At 46.4% G+C, this 18,384-nt stretch overlaps 1 protein-coding gene and 1 pseudogene across 2 annotated transcripts; both read left to right on the top strand.

Moving 5' to 3' along the window:
• Window positions 1–6,144: 6,144 nt before the first annotated feature.
• On the top strand, window positions 6,145–6,561 carry LOC309857856 (histone H2B type W-T-like; the record flags this gene model as incomplete). Its single annotated transcript, XM_082750597.1, has 1 exon — window positions 6,145–6,561. One exon carries the CDS (start codon window positions 6,145–6,147, stop codon window positions 6,559–6,561), a length of 417 nt encoding a protein of 138 aa, XP_082606723.1.
• Window positions 6,562–12,642: 6,081 nt separating this feature from the next.
• On the top strand, window positions 12,643–13,065 carry LOC309857855 (histone H2B pseudogene; annotated as a pseudogene). The gene has a single exon. The product of its transcript is annotated as a histone H2B pseudogene (transcript).
• Window positions 13,066–18,384: the final 5,319 nt, after the last annotated feature.

Here is an 18,384-nt window from a genome sequence, read left to right as displayed (position 1 = left end):
ACCTGTACTCTGGAAAACGTTCCCTGGGTACTTGAAAACAATGTGTATTCTGCTGCTTTCGGATGGAATATTCGGAACATATCTGCTAAACCCATCTGGTCCAGTGGGTCATTCAAAGCCATTGGCTCCTCCTTGATTTTCTGTTTAGACCACCTGTCCATTGATGTAACTCAGGCCTTAAGGTCCCCTACTACTATTGTGCTATTATCGATTAGTTCCTTTGTGCTTGTTATTCACTGTTTTTATGTATTTGGGTGCTCCCACGTTGGGTGCATAAATATTTATAATTCTTATAGCTTCTTTATGGAGTATCCTCTTTATTACTATATAGTGTCCTTCTTTGTCTCTTGTTAGAGTCCTTTTTTTTAAAAATTGTGTCATGTTAGTCACCATACAGCACACCATTGGATTTTGATGTAGCGTTCCTGATTCATTATTGCAATGTAACACCCAGTGCTCGTCATAACACGTGGCCTCCTTAATACCCATCACTAGGTACCCCCATCCCCATACCCTCCTCCCCTCCAAAGCCCTCAGACTGTTTCCCGGAGTCCACAGTCTCTCATGGTTCGTGGCCCCCTCTGAATCCCCCCACCTTCAGTTTTCCCTTCCTTCCTCTAATGTCCTCCGTGCTATTCCTTATGTTCCACATATGACTGAAACCGTTAAGGTCCAGTTTGTCCGATACAACTATCGCTAATCTGGCTTTAGTTTGACATCCACGCGCATGATAGGTGTTGCTCCATCCTCTCACTTTCTACCCAACCGTTGGTGTCTTTAGGCCTAAAACGAGTCTCTTGTAGGCAGCATATAGATGGGTCTTTTTTTTTTTTTTGATCCATTCTGTCACCCTATGTCTTTTGATTGGAGCATTCAGTCCATTCCCATTCAAAGTAATTATCGATAGATATGTATTTATCACCATTTTATTAACTGTTCCGTGGTTGCTTCTGAAGATTTTCTCCGATCTTTTCTTGTCTTTCTCTCTTTCATGTTTTGCTGATTTTCTTTAATGACATATTTGGGTCCCGTTCTCTTTATTCTTTGCCTATTTATTAGTGGTTTTTGATTTGTGGGTGCCATTAAGTCTGTGTATAACCTCTTCTGCACAAAGCAGTCTATATTAAGTTGATGGTCACTTAAGATTGAACCCATTCTTGGCTCCTCTCCTCCTCATGTTTTTGGTACATGTTGTTACATTTTAATGTTTATTTATTTTTATTTTCATTTTTCGTAGTGAGGGAGAGAGTGGGGAGGGGAAGAGGGAGGAGGAGCGAGAGAGTCTGAAGTGGGGTCCACGCTGGCCGTGGAGCCCAATGTGGGGCTGCATCCCACAACGCCAAATCATGACCTGAGCCGAAATCAAGAGTCAGACACTCTACCGACTGAGCCACCCAGGCGCCCCCACGTTGTTACATTTTAAATCCTTGTATTCTGTGAATTCTTTGACTGGCTTTTTACCAGAATAGTCAATTTTTAGTGCTTTTGTGGGTTTTTTTTCCCTACCTTGATACTGTCACTTTGGGTCTCTCGACTTTCCACACAGAGTCCCCTTTACTACTTCCTGCAGGGCCGGTTTAGTGGTCACAAACTCCTTTAGTTTTCGTTGGTCTGGGAAACTCTCTATCTCTCCTTCAATTCTGAATGGCAGCCTTGCTGGAGAGAGTCTTCCTGGCAGCAGATTCTTGCCTTTCAGCTCTCTGCATGTATCATGCCACTGCCCTCCGGCTTGCAAAGTTTCTCTTGGAAAGTCTCCCGCTAGCCTTACGGGCTTTGGCATTCCCTTGTAAATCACTGTCTTCTTTTGTCTTTCTGCTTTTCAAATTTTCCTTTTTGCCCTATTTCGCTGATTTAATTCGAGTATGCCTTGGCGTGGTCTGTTGATTTTTGTGGCAGTTCTCTGTGCCACCTGGATCTGGATGTTTGTTTCCGTCCCCAGTTTAGGGAAGTTTTCAGCTATTATTTCTCCAAATAAGCTTTCTGCCTCCTTTTCTCTCTTCTTCTTCTTCTTCTGGGACTCCTAAAATGTGAATGTTATTACATCTGATGGACTCACTGGGTTCCCTAAGTCTATTCTCGTTTTGGGTAATTCTTTTTTTTTTATCTCCATTGTTTGGCTTGATTCCTTTCCATTACTCTGTCTTCTAGGTCACCAATTCATTCCTCTGCTTCTTCCATCCTGCTGTTCATTCCGTGAAACGTGTTTCTCATTTTGTTTACGGAGTCCTTTATCTCCGTTATGTTACCCCTTATCTCTGTGTTAAGGGTCTCACTCGTGTCTTCCACTCTTTTCTGAAGTTCAGTGAGTATCGTCACCGATCATTGCTTTAAATTCTCTAGCAGAGATGTTACTTGCATCTCTTTTGCTTAGATCTCTGGCCGTGGCCTGGTCCCATTCTTTTGTGTGGGATAAAGTTCTCTGTCTCCTCATTTTGTCTGCTTCTCTGTGTCTGTTCCTGCATGTTACGGAAGCCAGCTACGTCTTCTGCTCTTGAAAGTCGTGACTTTGTGAAGAGGTAGTCCCAGAGTGCCCTGCAGTGCTGTGTCCCCTGTTGATCAGGACTTGTCACTTCAGGAGAGTATCCTATGTGTGTCGCTTGTGCCCTGCTCTTGTGTCTGAGTCGGTTTCCTTTCAAGGCAGTCATGTGCACTGACTCTCTGTCTGTTGTGGGTTGTGCTTGTTCTCTGTGGTGTTACCAGGACCCAGGGAGGCCAGCTCTGGGGACGGGGTGGGAGGGGCGTGCCCACCAGGGAACTTGGGAGCAAAATTTGCGTGGGGCCACTGGTCCTCTGCCGGATTCACCCAAGTGCTGTGGTGGCTGGGCCTGTGTGTGGGGTTGGCCAGGGGCATGAAGCTGCATGTGGCTAGAGGCAGTGGCTGGGTACAGCTGGGCCCCACCCACAACAGTGGCTGTGGGTGCACGGCTGGGAGAGGCACCGCTGCTGGGCACGGTTCAGTGGCTGGGCAGGGAGGCAGCTGCACACCCGGTGGCTGGGTGGGGCATGCACAGCTATAAGAAATTCTGCCTTGAAACCCCCACCCCCAGGGCTGAGGCCAACAGGCTTGGAGTGGACAAGTCCTCAGGAGAACTGGGGGGCATGGCACACTGCTAGCGGGTTAGGTAGCAAGTGTCTGTGCAGTGCACAGACGGCCTTATGTTTATGCTGCGGGGCACGGGAGGAAAATGGCACCTGCAGCTCCTTCCTGCTCAGAGAAGTCCCCCACCACGCTCCAAAATCAGTATGAACAGTTCTGTCTCCCGTTTGCCCCGGGCATCGTGTAAACTGCCATTTTTATGTTGCTTCTCCACACGGGCTGCTCTCTCTTTAAGGGTGGCGACCCAGCTGTCACTCTCCCTCCTGGCTTGCTCAGCTTGCTGAGACAGCTGACTTTCAGAGCTCCAGGCTCCGACTCCCACTGGTTATACAAACTCATGGTATTCAGACCCTCTAGTTCCCACAGCCGAACGGTATGGGTATTAGTCTCCTCTGTGTGAGTTCCCTGGTGCGAGCGCCCATTTCTCTGCCCTCCCTACATGTTCCTGCAGGCAGCCTCTCTCCACATTTCTGACCTTGCTAAGCTTTCAGATGCAGCTTCCTCCCTATATTTAGCTGTGGGGTTCGTTCTTCCAGTCGTTGGGTTGCTCTCTGGTTTATTGACTTGTTGTGGATGATAACTAATTGTAAACGTGGGACAGGGTGAGCTCAGTCTCCTCCTACTCTGCCATCTTCCCAAGCTCCTCTGGATTCCCATTCTTAAAACGACTTTTTAAGTAAAACGATATGTATGAGACCAATGTGCATGAATAACTTTGAAAAACCTCTGTAAGTCATGTGGACAGAAAGGGCATTTTGAACCGGCAGCAATTAGCATGACGGAAATTAAGAGACTGTGAAACAGAATGTAATTTTTCTAAATGGTCCACAGGCCTTTCTCTGAAAAAGCATAGGGCTCTGAAAAGTGCCTGTGGCTCCAAATATTTAGTTCCCCATGTAAATGGCAATTTCTAGGGACCACCCACAGGGATTTACTGGCCCTTCATTTTATGGTAGCTTTCCTTGAGTATTTATGCAGCAGGCCCTCCATCCCTTTTCATATCCCTTTGGATTTATCTCTCTTCTGATGGACTCAAGAAAAGGTTGGAGTGCTGTCCATTAGCTAGCGTTTGTCTCACCCTTTGGCTCAGAGTGACACCTTTCACAGGCTTCTACATTCAAGTCACAGGTTATTTCGAATTTATTTTAAATGTCCACATGGGATACATAGCAAACATGATGAAATAGTGGGTTTTAGTGCAACTCATAACAAACTTCAAAGCACCGAAGCCCCCCCCCCCCCAGTGTGTTCTCTCTTCACAGATATATAGGAAGCTAGAACTCAGTTAAAGGCAAAGCACTCGGATAGTCACCAACTACCTTGAAATTCAGCATGTACCTATAGGAAAAGGAAACAAGAAAGGAAGGAAGAAAGAAGAAGGCAGGCAGGCAGGAAGGAAGAAAAGGAAAGGAAAAAGAAAAAGAAAAAGAAAAAAGCAAACCCAAGCCTAGCCCACGTACCAAGAAGAAAAGCACAATGGGTATTAAAGGGCATTACCATTATCTTAAGTCCCCCTACCCATCCAATCACCTGACGTAGAGGAAGGAGTCCTCTTAGTGCTCTTAATCGCCAAACAGCCGCCTCTTATTTTGATGCAAAGCAATAGGGACATGTCCCATTGTGACATGGGCATGTTTGCCCTTCAACCACCCCAGTTCAAAGCAAGAGCTTCAGCTGAAGTCCACAGGCAGACAGACACCACCACCACCTTCCCCCTCAATCTCTAGGCGGTGCCCCGTGTCACAGGAAGGCTGTTATTGGTTCAGCTATGGTCACCCCACCACCCTTTGGGCCAATGGTCGTGGATCCTGTGCCACCAGATGCTTCTTGGCTGCTTCTAGCAGAGGCTGATAGCACAGCGGCTCTCATTGGAGAACCCCGTCATCCATGCTTAATTGCAGTTCAGGAAGACTTTTGTGTCAAAAGGGAAAGATGACAGAAGCAGGTTAAATTCAAAAGAAGTAAAGTAGGCCTATCAGAAGGTCGGGAGCTTGAGTAGGGCATGAGTCTAGATTCAGTTTTCTGCACAGTGTTTGGGTCCTCTTTTATGTAATTAACTGAATTAGGTTGAGGGGCTACGTTGAGCGAGTGTGAATGGGGTAAGTGTGAGTTCTGTATCTGCTACAGCCCTTCACTTGTTGCTATATCAAAAAAATCTCGAGAGGACACTACTCTAGGCAAGGAGGAGAAGGAGAAGACCAAAGACCAGTAAAATTACTGTGGACCCAGCTGTGACAGTAAAGAGTCCTGAAGGGGCTGACCTGAAGGAACGGGCAGTTCAGGAAAGTGACGAAATGTGATAGGGCCAAGGAAAATCATAACAGAGGGCACCACACACATATATTAAAGTGGACTTGCTCACGGTTAAAAGGGCTTTAAGAATGGGCAGAATGGCCCAGGCCGAAAACGCCAGACTAGGTGGCACTCTGGAGAGTTACAGGTCTTTCTGGGCCAAGTGAGGTGGCTCTGAAAAGAGCCTTTGGTTTGCGAGGTGGTCAGGCGGTCCAGGGGCAGCTCATTCGCGTCTGTTGAACCTGATGACAGCCTTGGTGGCCTCGGACACGGCGTGCTTGCCAATCTCCCCGGGCAGCAGCAGGCGCACGGCTGTCTGGATCTCCCTGGAGGTGATGGTGGAAATCCCAGGAGCCTGCCTAATTACCACACGGACTGAGGAGATATCAAGATGTCAAGAATCAGAAGTAAAGGTTTAGTTTACTTCAGATTTCCAAATTTGAAACATTTTTTTCTTTTTAGAATGTGAGAGAGAAAAAACAGAGGGAAGGAGGAGTGGCGAAGACAGAGGGAAAGATGCCCAAGCAGGCTCCAATCTCAGCGCAGAACCCCAAATTGACGCGATGTCAAGCTCGAGGGCCTGGATCAGATCTGAGGAGACTGGGCTCAGTGACCAGCTTCCTGGGATTTCATTTAGTCCAATCAGATAGTGCTTGCGAGTGACGTCAGGAAACGCGGCGACGATAAGTGAACCAGCGCCTCGCAAACCGCTGCCAGTGCCGTTCCTTCTGAGCTGTCGGGAAGGCGAGCCCCACATGACTGAACCTGGCTGTGAGACCTCTTCTGAGGAGAGCCTGGGCACCGAGGAGCCAATGGCAGCGGACCCGAAGAGTCCAAAGCAGGAGCAGCCAAGGCGCCGCAGGCGCCGCCGTGGCCGCCGTGGTGGCCGCTGCCCCGACAGCTTTGCCACCTACTTCCCCAGGGTTCTGAAGCAAGTTCACGAGGGCCTGAGCCTCTCGCAGCAGGCCGTGAGCGTCATGGATTCGTTCGTCAAGGACATGTTCGAGCGCATCGTCGACGAGGCGTCTCGCCTGGCCCGCTCCACCAAGCGCTCCACCATCACCTCCGGGGAGATCCAGACAGCCGTGCGCCTGCTGCTGCCCGGGGAGATTGGCAAGCACGCCGTGTCCGAGGCCACCAAGGCTGTCATCAGGTTCAACAGACGCGAATGAGCTGCCCCTGGACCGCCTGACCACCTCGCAAACCAAAGGCTCTTTTCAGAGCCACCTCACTTGGCCCAGAAAGACCTGTAACTCTCCAGAGTGCCACCTAGTCTGGCGTTTTCGGCCTGGGCCATTCTGCCCATTCTTAAAGCCCTTTTAACCGTGAGCAAGTCCACTTTAATGTATGTGTGTGGTGCCCTCTGTTATGATTTTCCTTGGCCCTATCACATTTCGTCACTTTCCTGAACTGCCCGTTCCTTCAGGTCAGCCCCTTCAGGACTCTTTACTGTCACAGCTGGGTCCACAGTAATTTTACTGGTCTTTGGTCTTCTCCTTCTCCTCCTTGCCTAGAGTAGTGTCCTCTCGAGATTTTTTTGATATAGCAACAAGTGAAGGGCTGTAGCAGATACAGAACTCACACTTACCCCATTCACACTCGCTCAACGTAGCCCCTCAACCTAATTCAGTTAATTACATAAAAGAGGACCCAAACACTGTGCAGAAAACTGAATCTAGACTCATGCCCTACTCAAGCTCCCGACCTTCTGATAGGCCTACTTTACTTCTTTTGAATTTAACCTGCTTCTGTCATCTTTCCCTTTTGACACAAAAGTCTTCCTGAACTGCAATTAAGCATGGATGACGGGGTTCTCCAATGAGAGCCGCTGTGCTATCAGCCTCTGCTAGAAGCAGCCAAGAAGCATCTGGTGGCACAGGATCCACGACCATTGGCCCAAAGGGTGGTGGGGTGACCATAGCTGAACCAATAACAGCCTTCCTGTGACACGGGGCACCGCCTAGAGATTGAGGGGGAAGGTGGTGGTGGTGTCTGTCTGCCTGTGGACTTCAGCTGAAGCTCTTGCTTTGAACTGGGGTGGTTGAAGGGCAAACATGCCCATGTCACAATGGGACATGTCCCTATTGCTTTGCATCAAAATAAGAGGCGGCTGTTTGGCGATTAAGAGCACTAAGAGGACTCCTTCCTCTACGTCAGGTGATTGGATGGGTAGGGGGACTTAAGATAATGGTAATGCCCTTTAATACCCATTGTGCTTTTCTTCTTGGTACGTGGGCTAGGCTTGGGTTTGCTTTTTTCTTTTTCTTTTTCTTTTTCCTTTCCTTTTCTTCCTTCCTGCCTGCCTGCCTTCTTCTTTCTTCCTTCCTTTCTTGTTTCCTTTTCCTATAGGTACATGCTGAATTTCAAGGTAGTTGGTGACTATCCGAGTGCTTTGCCTTTAACTGAGTTCTAGCTTCCTATATATCTGTGAAGAGAGAACACACTGGGGGGGGGGGGCTTCGGTGCTTTGAAGTTTGTTATGAGTTGCACTAAAACCCACTATTTCATCATGTTTGCTATGTATCCCATGTGGACATTTAAAATAAATTCGAAATAACCTGTGACTTGAATGTAGAAGCCTGTGAAAGGTGTCACTCTGAGCCAAAGGGTGAGACAAACGCTAGCTAATGGACAGCACTCCAACCTTTTCTTGAGTCCATCAGAAGAGAGATAAATCCAAAGGGATATGAAAAGGGATGGAGGGCCTGCTGCATAAATACTCAAGGAAAGCTACCATAAAATGAAGGGCCAGTAAATCCCTGTGGGTGGTCCCTAGAAATTGCCATTTACATGGGGAACTAAATATTTGGAGCCACAGGCACTTTTCAGAGCCCTATGCTTTTTCAGAGAAAGGCCTGTGGACCATTTAGAAAAATTACATTCTGTTTCACAGTCTCTTAATTTCCGTCATGCTAATTGCTGCCGGTTCAAAATGCCCTTTCTGTCCACATGACTTACAGAGGTTTTTCAAAGTTATTCATGCACATTGGTCTCATACATATCGTTTTACTTAAAAAGTCGTTTTAAGAATGGGAATCCAGAGGAGCTTGGGAAGATGGCAGAGTAGGAGGAGACTGAGCTCACCCTGTCCCACGTTTACAATTAGTTATCATCCACAACAAGTCAATAAACCAGAGAGCAACCCAACGACTGGAAGAACGAACCCCACAGCTAAATATAGGGAGGAAGCTGCATCTGAAAGCTTAGCAAGGTCAGAAATGTGGAGAGAGGCTGCCTGCAGGAACATGTAGGGAGGGCAGAGAAATGGGCGCTCGCACCAGGGAACTCACACAGAGGAGACTAATACCCATACCGTTCGGCTGTGGGAACTAGAGGGTCTGAATACCATGAGTTTGTATAACCAGTGGGAGTCGGAGCCTGGAGCTCTGAAAGTCAGCTGTCTCAGCAAGCTGAGCAAGCCAGGAGGGAGAGTGACAGCTGGGTCGCCACCCTTAAAGAGAGAGCAGCCCGTGTGGAGAAGCAACATAAAAATGGCAGTTTACACGATGCCCGGGGCAAACGGGAGACAGAACTGTTCATACTGATTTTGGAGCGTGGTGGGGGACTTCTCTGAGCAGGAAGGAGCTGCAGGTGCCATTTTCCTCCCGTGCCCCGCAGCATAAACATAAGGCCGTCTGTGCACTGCACAGACACTTGCTACCTAACCCGCTAGCAGTGTGCCATGCCCCCCAGTTCTCCTGAGGACTTGTCCACTCCAAGCCTGTTGGCCTCAGCCCTGGGGGTGGGGGTTTCAAGGCAGAATTTCTTATAGCTGTGCATGCCCCACCCAGCCACCGGGTGTGCAGCTGCCTCCCTGCCCAGCCACTGAACCGTGCCCAGCAGCGGTGCCTCTCCCAGCCGTGCACCCACAGCCACTGTTGTGGGTGGGGCCCAGCTGTACCCAGCCACTGCCTCTAGCCACATGCAGCTTCATGCCCCTGGCCAACCCCACACACAGGCCCAGCCACCACAGCACTTGGGTGAATCCGGCAGAGGACCAGTGGCCCCACGCAAATTTTGCTCCCAAGTTCCCTGGTGGGCACGCCCCTCCCACCCCGTCCCCAGAGCTGGCCTCCCTGGGTCCTGGTAACACCACAGAGAACAAGCACAACCCACAACAGACAGAGAGTCAGTGCACATGACTGCCTTGAAAGGAAACCGACTCAGACACAAGAGCAGGGCACAAGCGACACACATAGGATACTCTCCTGAAGTGACAAGTCCTGATCAACAGGGGACACAGCACTGCAGGGCACTCTGGGACTACCTCTTCACAAAGTCACGACTTTCAAGAGCAGAAGACGTAGCTGGCTTCCGTAACATGCAGGAACAGACACAGAGAAGCAGACAAAATGAGGAGACAGAGAACTTTATCCCACACAAAAGAATGGGACCAGGCCACGGCCAGAGATCTAAGCAAAAGAGATGCAAGTAACATCTCTGCTAGAGAATTTAAAGCAATGATCGGTGACGATACTCACTGAACTTCAGAAAAGAGTGGAAGACACGAGTGAGACCCTTAACACAGAGATAAGGGGTAACATAACGGAGATAAAGGACTCCGTAAACAAAATGAGAAACACGTTTCACGGAATGAACAGCAGGATGGAAGAAGCAGAGGAATGAATTGGTGACCTAGAAGACAGAGTAATGGAAAGGAATCAAGCCAAACAATGGAGATAAAAAAAAAAGAATTACCCAAAACGAGAATAGACTTAGGGAACCCAGTGAGTCCATCAGATGTAATAACATTCACATTTTAGGAGTCCCAGAAGAAGAAGAAGAAGAGAGAAAAGGAGGCAGAAAGCTTATTTGGAGAAATAATAGCTGAAAACTTCCCTAAACTGGGGACGGAAACAAACATCCAGATCCAGGTGGCACAGAGAACTGCCACAAAAATCAACAGACCACGCCAAGGCATACTCGAATTAAATCAGCGAAATAGGGCAAAAAGGAAAATTTGAAAAGCAGAAAGACAAAAGAAGACAGTGATTTACAAGGGAATGCCAAAGCCCGTAAGGCTAGCGGGAGACTTTCCAAGAGAAACTTTGCAAGCCGGAGGGCAGTGGCATGATACATGCAGAGAGCTGAAAGGCAAGAATCTGCTGCCAGGAAGACTCTCTCCAGCAAGGCTGCCATTCAGAATTGAAGGAGAGATAGAGAGTTTCCCAGACCAACGAAAACTAAAGGAGTTTGTGACCACTAAACCGGCCCTGCAGGAAGTAGTAAAGGGGACTCTGTGTGGAAAGTCGAGAGACCCAAAGTGACAGTATCAAGGTAGGGAAAAAAAACCCACAAAAGCACTAAAAATTGACTATTCTGGTAAAAAGCCAGTCAAAGAATTCACAGAATACAAGGATTTAAAATGTAACAACGTGGGGGCGCCTGGGTGGCTCAGTCGGTAGAGTGTCTGACTCTTGATTTCGGCTCAGGTCATGATTTGGCGTTGTGGGATGCAGCCCCACATTGGGCTCCACGGCCAGCGTGGACCCCACTTCAGACTCTCTCGCTCCTCCTCCCTCTTCCCCTCCCCACTCTCTCCCTCACTACGAAAAATGAAAATAAAAATAAATAAACATTAAAATGTAACAACATGTACCAAAAACATGAGGAGGAGAGGAGCCAAGAATGGGTTCAATCTTAAGTGACCATCAACTTAATATAGACTGCTTTGTGCAGAAGAGGTTATACACAGACTTAATGGCACCCACAAATCAAAAACCACTAATAAATAGGCAAAGAATAAAGAGAACGGGACCCAAATATGTCATTAAAGAAAATCAGCAAAACATGAAAGAGAGAAAGACAAGAAAAGATCGGAGAAAATCTTCAGAAGCAACCACGGAACAGTTAATAAAATGGTGATAAATACATATCTATCGATAATTACTTTGAATGGGAATGGACTGAATGCTCCAATCAAAAGACATAGGGTGACAGAATGGATCAAAAAAAAAAAAAAGACCCATCTATATGCTGCCTACAAGAGACTCGTTTTAGGCCTAAAGACACCAACGGTTGGGTAGAAAGTGAGAGGATGGAGCAACACCTATCATGCGCGTGGATGTCAAACTAAAGCCAGATTAGCGATAGTTGTATCGGACAAACTGGACCTTAACGGTTTCAGTCATATGTGGAACATAAGGAATAGCACGGAGGACATTAGAGGAAGGAAGGGAAAACTGAAGGTGGGGGGATTCAGAGGGGGCCACGAACCATGAGAGACTGTGGACTCCGGGAAACAGTCTGAGGGCTTTGGAGGGGAGGAGGGTATGGGGATGGGGGTACCTAGTGATGGGTATTAAGGAGGCCACGTGTTGTGACGAGCACTGGGTGTTACATTGCAATAATGAATCAGGAACGCTACATCAAAATCCAATGGTGTGCTGTATGGTGACTAACATGACACAATTTTTAAAAAAAAGGACTCTAACAAGAGACAAAGAAGGACACTATATAGTAATAAAGAGGATACTCCATAAAGAAGCTATAAGAATTATAAATATTTATGCACCCAACGTGGGAGCACCCAAATACATAAAAACAGTGAATAACAAGCACAAAGGAACTAATCGATAATAGCACAATAGTAGTAGGGGACCTTAAGGCCTGAGTTACATCAATGGACAGGTGGTCTAAACAGAAAATCAAGGAGGAGCCAATGGCTTTGAATGACCCACTGGACCAGATGGGTTTAGCAGATATGTTCCGAATATTCCATCCGAAAGCAGCAGAATACACATTGTTTTCAAGTACCCAGGGAACGTTTTCCAGAGTACAGGTGGACACGTTGACTCTGGGTCTCCAGAGCATCCTGGTTTCTAGCACATCCTGATCCAATGCCACTTACTGCTTATCGGAAATAAGGTAATGACGTGGAATATAAAGTATTCCAATAAAAACATGAGTCTTCTAAGATCTGTTACTGTCTTGAGGTTGAAAACCAGCAGACAAAATGCACAACGAAGTGGAATGTTTGAAAGATTTTCTGACCGAGGTCCCAAGGAGATTAGAGGGCACTGGATTTCCCTCTCTGACTGTCCGATGTGATGTCACGTTCAAGGGTATGCAATAACAGGTGACACGGCCTGGCATAGAGCCCCGCTTTCCTGCCTTGCATTTGGTCCAATCAGGTATGGAGGTTGCCCGTGACGTCAGGAAGCGCAGCGACTATAAACGGGCCAGCGCACCCCCCCCTTCCCCCGCAGCCACCATTGTCCTTCCTTCTGGAGCGTGGGAAAGGCGAGCCCCACATGGCGGAGCCTGGCTGTGAGAACGCTCGGGAGGAAAGCCTGGGCACAGGGGAGGAGCCCACAGAAGCTGACCCGAAGGGCCCGAAGCAGAATTCGCCGAGGGGCCAATGTCGCCGCCGCCGCCGCCGCCGCCACTGCTGCTCCCACAACAGTTTCGCCACCTACTTCCCCAGGGTTCTGAAGCAGGTTCACGAGGGCCTGAGCCTCTCGAAGAAGGCCGTGAGCGTCTTGGATTCGTTCGTCAAGGACATCTTCGAGCGCATCGCCGACGAGGCCTCTCGCCTGGCCCGCTCCACCCAGCGCTCCACCATCACCTCCAGGGAGATCCAGACAGCCGTGCGCCTGCTGCTGCCCGGGGAGATTGGCAAGCACGCCGCGTCCGAGGCCACCAAAGCCATCCTCAGGTACACCTTCTGCCAGTGAGCTGCCTCCGGACCGCCTGAGCACCTCGCAAATCAAAGGCTCTTTTCAGAGCCACCTTACTTGGCGGGACAGACCTGTAGCTTTAAAAAGTGGGACAAACTCTATAGTTTTTGTTCTTGATGCGGCATTCTGTGGATATTTACAGCATTTTTACTTTGACCAAAACAGGATCAGCACTACTTTAATCTGTATTGGAGTGCACTTTATTCCTTGGACAGCTGTGGGCTCTCCTTAACCATGCGGCATTTCTTGGGTTTCCCAAACACTCATTTCTGTTAGTTATTTCTGCAGGGCGGCCTCAGTGGGGCGGGGGGCGGGGGGTGTTATTTTTGTTATAGCGATGTTACCCTTTTCTTTCTCATTCTCTCATGAGCGTGTGGGGAATTTTCCAGAGGTTCCTTATGGGTGATATGGCAACAGATAAAGTGCAGAAGCTGATATAAGAATCCATCTGACCTCTCTTAGGTGGGTTATTAAAGAGATTTAAATATCTGAGGCAAGGTCAATCTCCTCGATGCCTTTATAGAGAACAATATTTTTCATGTGCATTTGAAATTTATGCTGTTAACATGATATCATGGGTTCTTATTCCAGTTTTTAAATGCATTCTGCAATAAATTTATGAAAACTTCTGTCTCAATGTTTTGTGCAGTGAATATTGCCAGATATTACTGACATAAGAGCTTTGGCAGTTCCCCTTTGTTTATTTTTTATTTGTTTTCTTTTGTTTTGTTTTGTTTTGTTTTGCTTATCAGGTCTTTTATTTCAATGGCAGAGAAAGCAGTATACTGTCATATCTGTGATACTATCACCCTAGCCCTATACACTAGTTTTTCGTTTACAGAGGACTTTTACAGGTACTATTTTATCCGGCGTTTACAACAATGCTATTATACCTAGTTTATCACAGAAGAAACTCAGGTCCAGAGGGCACGGAGTCACAAACCTTGTAAGTGCAAGATCAGTGCTTGAAAGCAGGAGATCCGCACTCTCCACCAAGGCCCGTAAGAAAATGGGGAGAAAAGCCATACAATTGAAATAATTTTCCTGGTGCTTAAGGAAACTGTATTAGGTTACTTCTTACCACCTCTCATTTAAATTAGGTCATCTTCTTAGTCTCGTTCCCCCCACCCCCACCATTCTTACTACTTAGAGATTGAAAATATGGCTCATTCATTCACTCAATCAAAGTCTTGGTATCAACTGTATGTCTGGAATAGACACTACAAATGTGTCTGTGAGTTTAAGAAAAAAAAAAGCCATGCTTGACTTCAGTTTGCACTTGCTTAGAGTCTGTGAAGGTTCCTGTTCATTTTATTTATCTATTTTTTGGGGGGAGGAGGTTCCTGTTTATTTTTAAGTGTGTAATGTTTTCCAAGACAAAGCTGTTCTCGATATTTACTCTTTTGCCTTGCAATCAGATCAACTAAACCTATATAGGCTCTTTTTGTAGTGTTTAAACCTTTTTATAATTTAATTTCCACATAATCGCAAACACTTTTTGACTGTAATGTTGATAAGAAGCTTTCTGGTCACTTTCTGGCTCTAATATGAATGATAGTAGCATTTCATCAGCAAAGATGGTATTAAGATTTTGTTTGAGATCCATGTGCTCAGAATAAGTTTTGGCTTTCTAAGCCATTTCAGGTAACTTATTAGATATCAAAGATGCCCTTTCCAAGTAGCTTCAGCAGCCAGTGAGAACACTATTTTCTCTTGGTTTATTTAAGTAAATTAGAGATTTGTTTTTCAATATTAAAATTCCCTTAAATTTGTGGAAGGGAACCCCTTCACTGGAGGCACTTCAAAAAAGTCTGTAGCCTGAAGATACGTATCGTGTGGTTTGTTTGCTGATGTCGTTTAGGCCTACCTTCCCCAATCAGAAGTGATCTGAAAGCTGCAAGTTCATCTGAGCTCTCTCATGACTCCCAGTTTCATCAGCATTCACATCTATTTCTTAACCTCGTGGAAATGCAAGCCTTGCGCTAATCACCCTACTTCATTCTCCAACTCATTCCTCTCTCTTAAAAAGGAGTTGTTGTCACAGTCCCTGATTGAGTGATTTTGCATCTTCTCACAAGAAGGGCTCCAAGATGCCCTGACTAAGATTAAAAATGTCAATGTGTGTGCTGCCTGGAGCTTTCTGCTCTACCTACCTTTAGAAGGTGCTCAAGTAGGTTCCACCCTGATAACAGTATCTATTCTGAGGGTATGACCATCATGTGCCCCGCTGTTAGTGATATTCTCCATCATGGACTAAAGTGCTTTGGAGAGCACTCAGTCAGCAGATCCAATTTTTGCTTTTCCAAAACCCCTCGAGTTTATGAATAAGAGTATGCTCGACTGAAGTACCCCTTTTTATTGGCAGTCTACTGATGTTAACTCAAGGTCAGCCTACAAGGATGTTCCTTCCCTTCTCCCTCTCATTACATGCATGCTCTAGAATTTTCATTTATGCCCAAACGTCCTGTATTGGAATTAGGCTCCACTTGATATCAAAAGTTGTTTGCTTTTGGATTTTTTTCGCATGTTACATTCTTGTCATATTTTAAAATTCACACAAAAATTACTTTACAAACTGTTTAGCCGATCTTCATGTTCAATTCTTTTTTTTTTTTTTAAGATTTATTTATTTATTTATTTGACAGACAGAGAACACAAGTAGGCAGAGAGGCAGGCCGGGGAACGGGGGCGGAAGCAGGCTTTCTGCTGAGCAGAGAGCCCGTTGTGGGGCTCGATCCCAGGACCCTGGAATCATGACCTGAGCCAAAGGTAGAGGCTTTAACCCACTGAGCCACCCAAGTGGCCCTTCATGCTCAATTCTTATTAGAACTGGTTAATACAGTCATTTTGGGGTTTTATTTTCCCTTGCTTGTTAGGTTTGCATTGAGGTGTTCCTAACCACCTAGTCTGAAATATTGCTCTCTCCCTCATCATGTATATAAATATATATATATATATGTATAAATATACATCTATAATAAACATATTATTATAATAGAAAAATTATAATTGATATCTACATATTAATGTAATATACATACATATTATATTTACTTATTTCATTCCCCATGGAATTATATTGTTTACAGCCTGTTCCCTTTTTTCCTTACTTATTATCTTTGAATCACGCCAGGAATGGGAACTTCCTGAGAAGAGAGACCTTGTCTCATTTGCTGCCGTATATCAGGAGTGAGAACCATGTATGGCACCGGTAGGGACTCAGTATTTGCTGAATAAATATGTGAAGATGGATGAGAGCAGAGGTTCTAGAGTCCCGGAAGAGGCAGTGATGGGTTGGGAAAGAAAAGCCAGACTGCGGTGGGTTGAGGAGTGAGTTGTAGATGAGGAATGGAGATAGAAATAGGGTACTCTTTCAAGGAAAGGGGATACTGGTCTGTGAGTAGGTAGAGAGTGTTATGGATCACAGTAGTTGTGTGTGTGTGTGTTTTATTTTTAGGATTGAGAGAGATATGACAATGTCTAGAGGAACTCAGTAATAGTGGCTGGATCTCAGTTAATGGTATGGCTGTTATAGTACCATCATCATCACCATACCTCCACCGCAAGAATTTCCATAACCCCAGTGGACCAGTTCTCTATTCCTCCACTTGGGTTGTAAGTTCTCCATCAAGAAAGCATTCTGCTGAGCTCTGTCCTTTATAGGATGCGTGGCATCAGGCTGCTTGCTTAATTTCTCTGAAACTTAATGAACTTTTCTCTTAATTGCACTGACCCACACCTATTTTAACAGGATAAAGGAAGCTAGCGTGACCCCTCTCTCCAACCCCACTCCTGGCAGGAGGCCCAGCCTCCATGGGGCCTGTGTTTTCACGGCAGAGAGGTGCTCGGTTCTGTCAATTCTCCATGGGTCCCGGGCAATTCATTGCTGCTTCTTAATCAAACTCTGACTTAGAGTTGTTCGTTCCAGGCATTGGGAATACAACGTGCCACCGATGGGTAACATTTCATGAGGACTTACTGGGTGTCAGGTGTCAGGAGCTTTATATACATGTATTTTTCGTCTAAGAAGCACATAATGCTAAGTATATACTAGAACTGTTTCTAAACACTTCAAACGTGTAACTCAGTTAACCCTACTAACAGTCCCATGTTCCAGATGGGGGAGACTAAGGCACAGAAAGATGAAGTAAGTTGCTCAGTGTCAGTGAGCTAGTAAGCAGTAGAGCTGGGATTGGAAACTAGACCACCTGGCTCTAGGTTTTGGGCCCTCACACCACTACACTGTAAAGCTCCTCGCTTAAGCTTGACAACAGTCCAGTGAAGCTGGTACTATTATTCTCCTCCATTTCCCCCTAAGGCTCAGAGGGATTAGGTTTCTTTCCTAAAGTCCCACAGAGAGTAAGTGGTAGATCATGTTGGAATGAGGTTTGTCTGACTCTTAAGCTTATACCAACTTTGATGGCTTGTAAAGTCCTTCCTCTAACAGTTCCGTGCTTTTTTGCTATATGTGCATATCACCTACCCAATTGTTTATTGAATACAGCTGTTTTAAGGAACTTATTTTCAAGATTTTAAAAACATTTTCCTAAGCCATAAATCTGCGACGTCACAGGTGACATGGTATTTGTATATTTTAAATTCACACTAACTAAACTGCGTAACTGTAAAAAAAAACAAAAAAATTGTGTACCACTTAAACCCAGCTTGTGTGCTGGCAGAGGCACACTTGGGGAGGTATTACATTATTTTAACCCACAGCCCACCCTTCACCTCCAAAGTTCTGTTCAAACCCTTTTTCCTACAAAACCACAGGGGATGTTGGTTTCCTTCCTGGACTCAGAGAGACGCACATTGAGTGGAGTTCCCGGACTGCTCACAACCCAGTGGTCAGAGCAGCACTTGGGTTCCAGTGATGTTTGGTGGGTGGAGGTGGACGGGCAGTGCCAGGGAATCATTCGTCATACGCAGCAGAGCTGACGAAAACACTGATTAACTCTTTCAGAATGTTTTAGTTTTGCTGCAACACACTGCTGCCTTAGAAAGGAGAAGAGTAGCAGAGTGGGCTCTCCAGTAAAACATGTGCTAGAGAGCGTGAGGTTGCAACGGCTTACGGGCCTGCCGGAGTTGGCAGGATAGCCTTGGACGGTGCTTGAAAGACATGTGAGAGATCGCAACCCACCACAGTTGTCAGTAAAACATGTGTGGCGAGGAGTGTAAAAGCAAGCGACGTACAGCTTTTGTGCCAAGGCTAAAACCTCACTGAAGAAAGGAGTGTGTGAGGGTGCTTAGCAGCCAACAGAGCCCTTGCTATATAACCACTTCACAGGTACATGGTTGAAGAAAATCAAGCAGACT

The sequence above is a fragment of the Mustela nivalis genome (assembly GCF_964662115.1).
Source record: "Mustela nivalis genome assembly, contig: HAP1_SCAFFOLD_1457, whole genome shotgun sequence".
NCBI classification, from domain to species: domain Eukaryota; kingdom Metazoa; phylum Chordata; class Mammalia; order Carnivora; family Mustelidae; genus Mustela; species Mustela nivalis.
The sequence above is the reverse complement of the archived record's forward strand: the minus strand, read 5'-3'. Positions and strand labels throughout refer to the sequence as shown.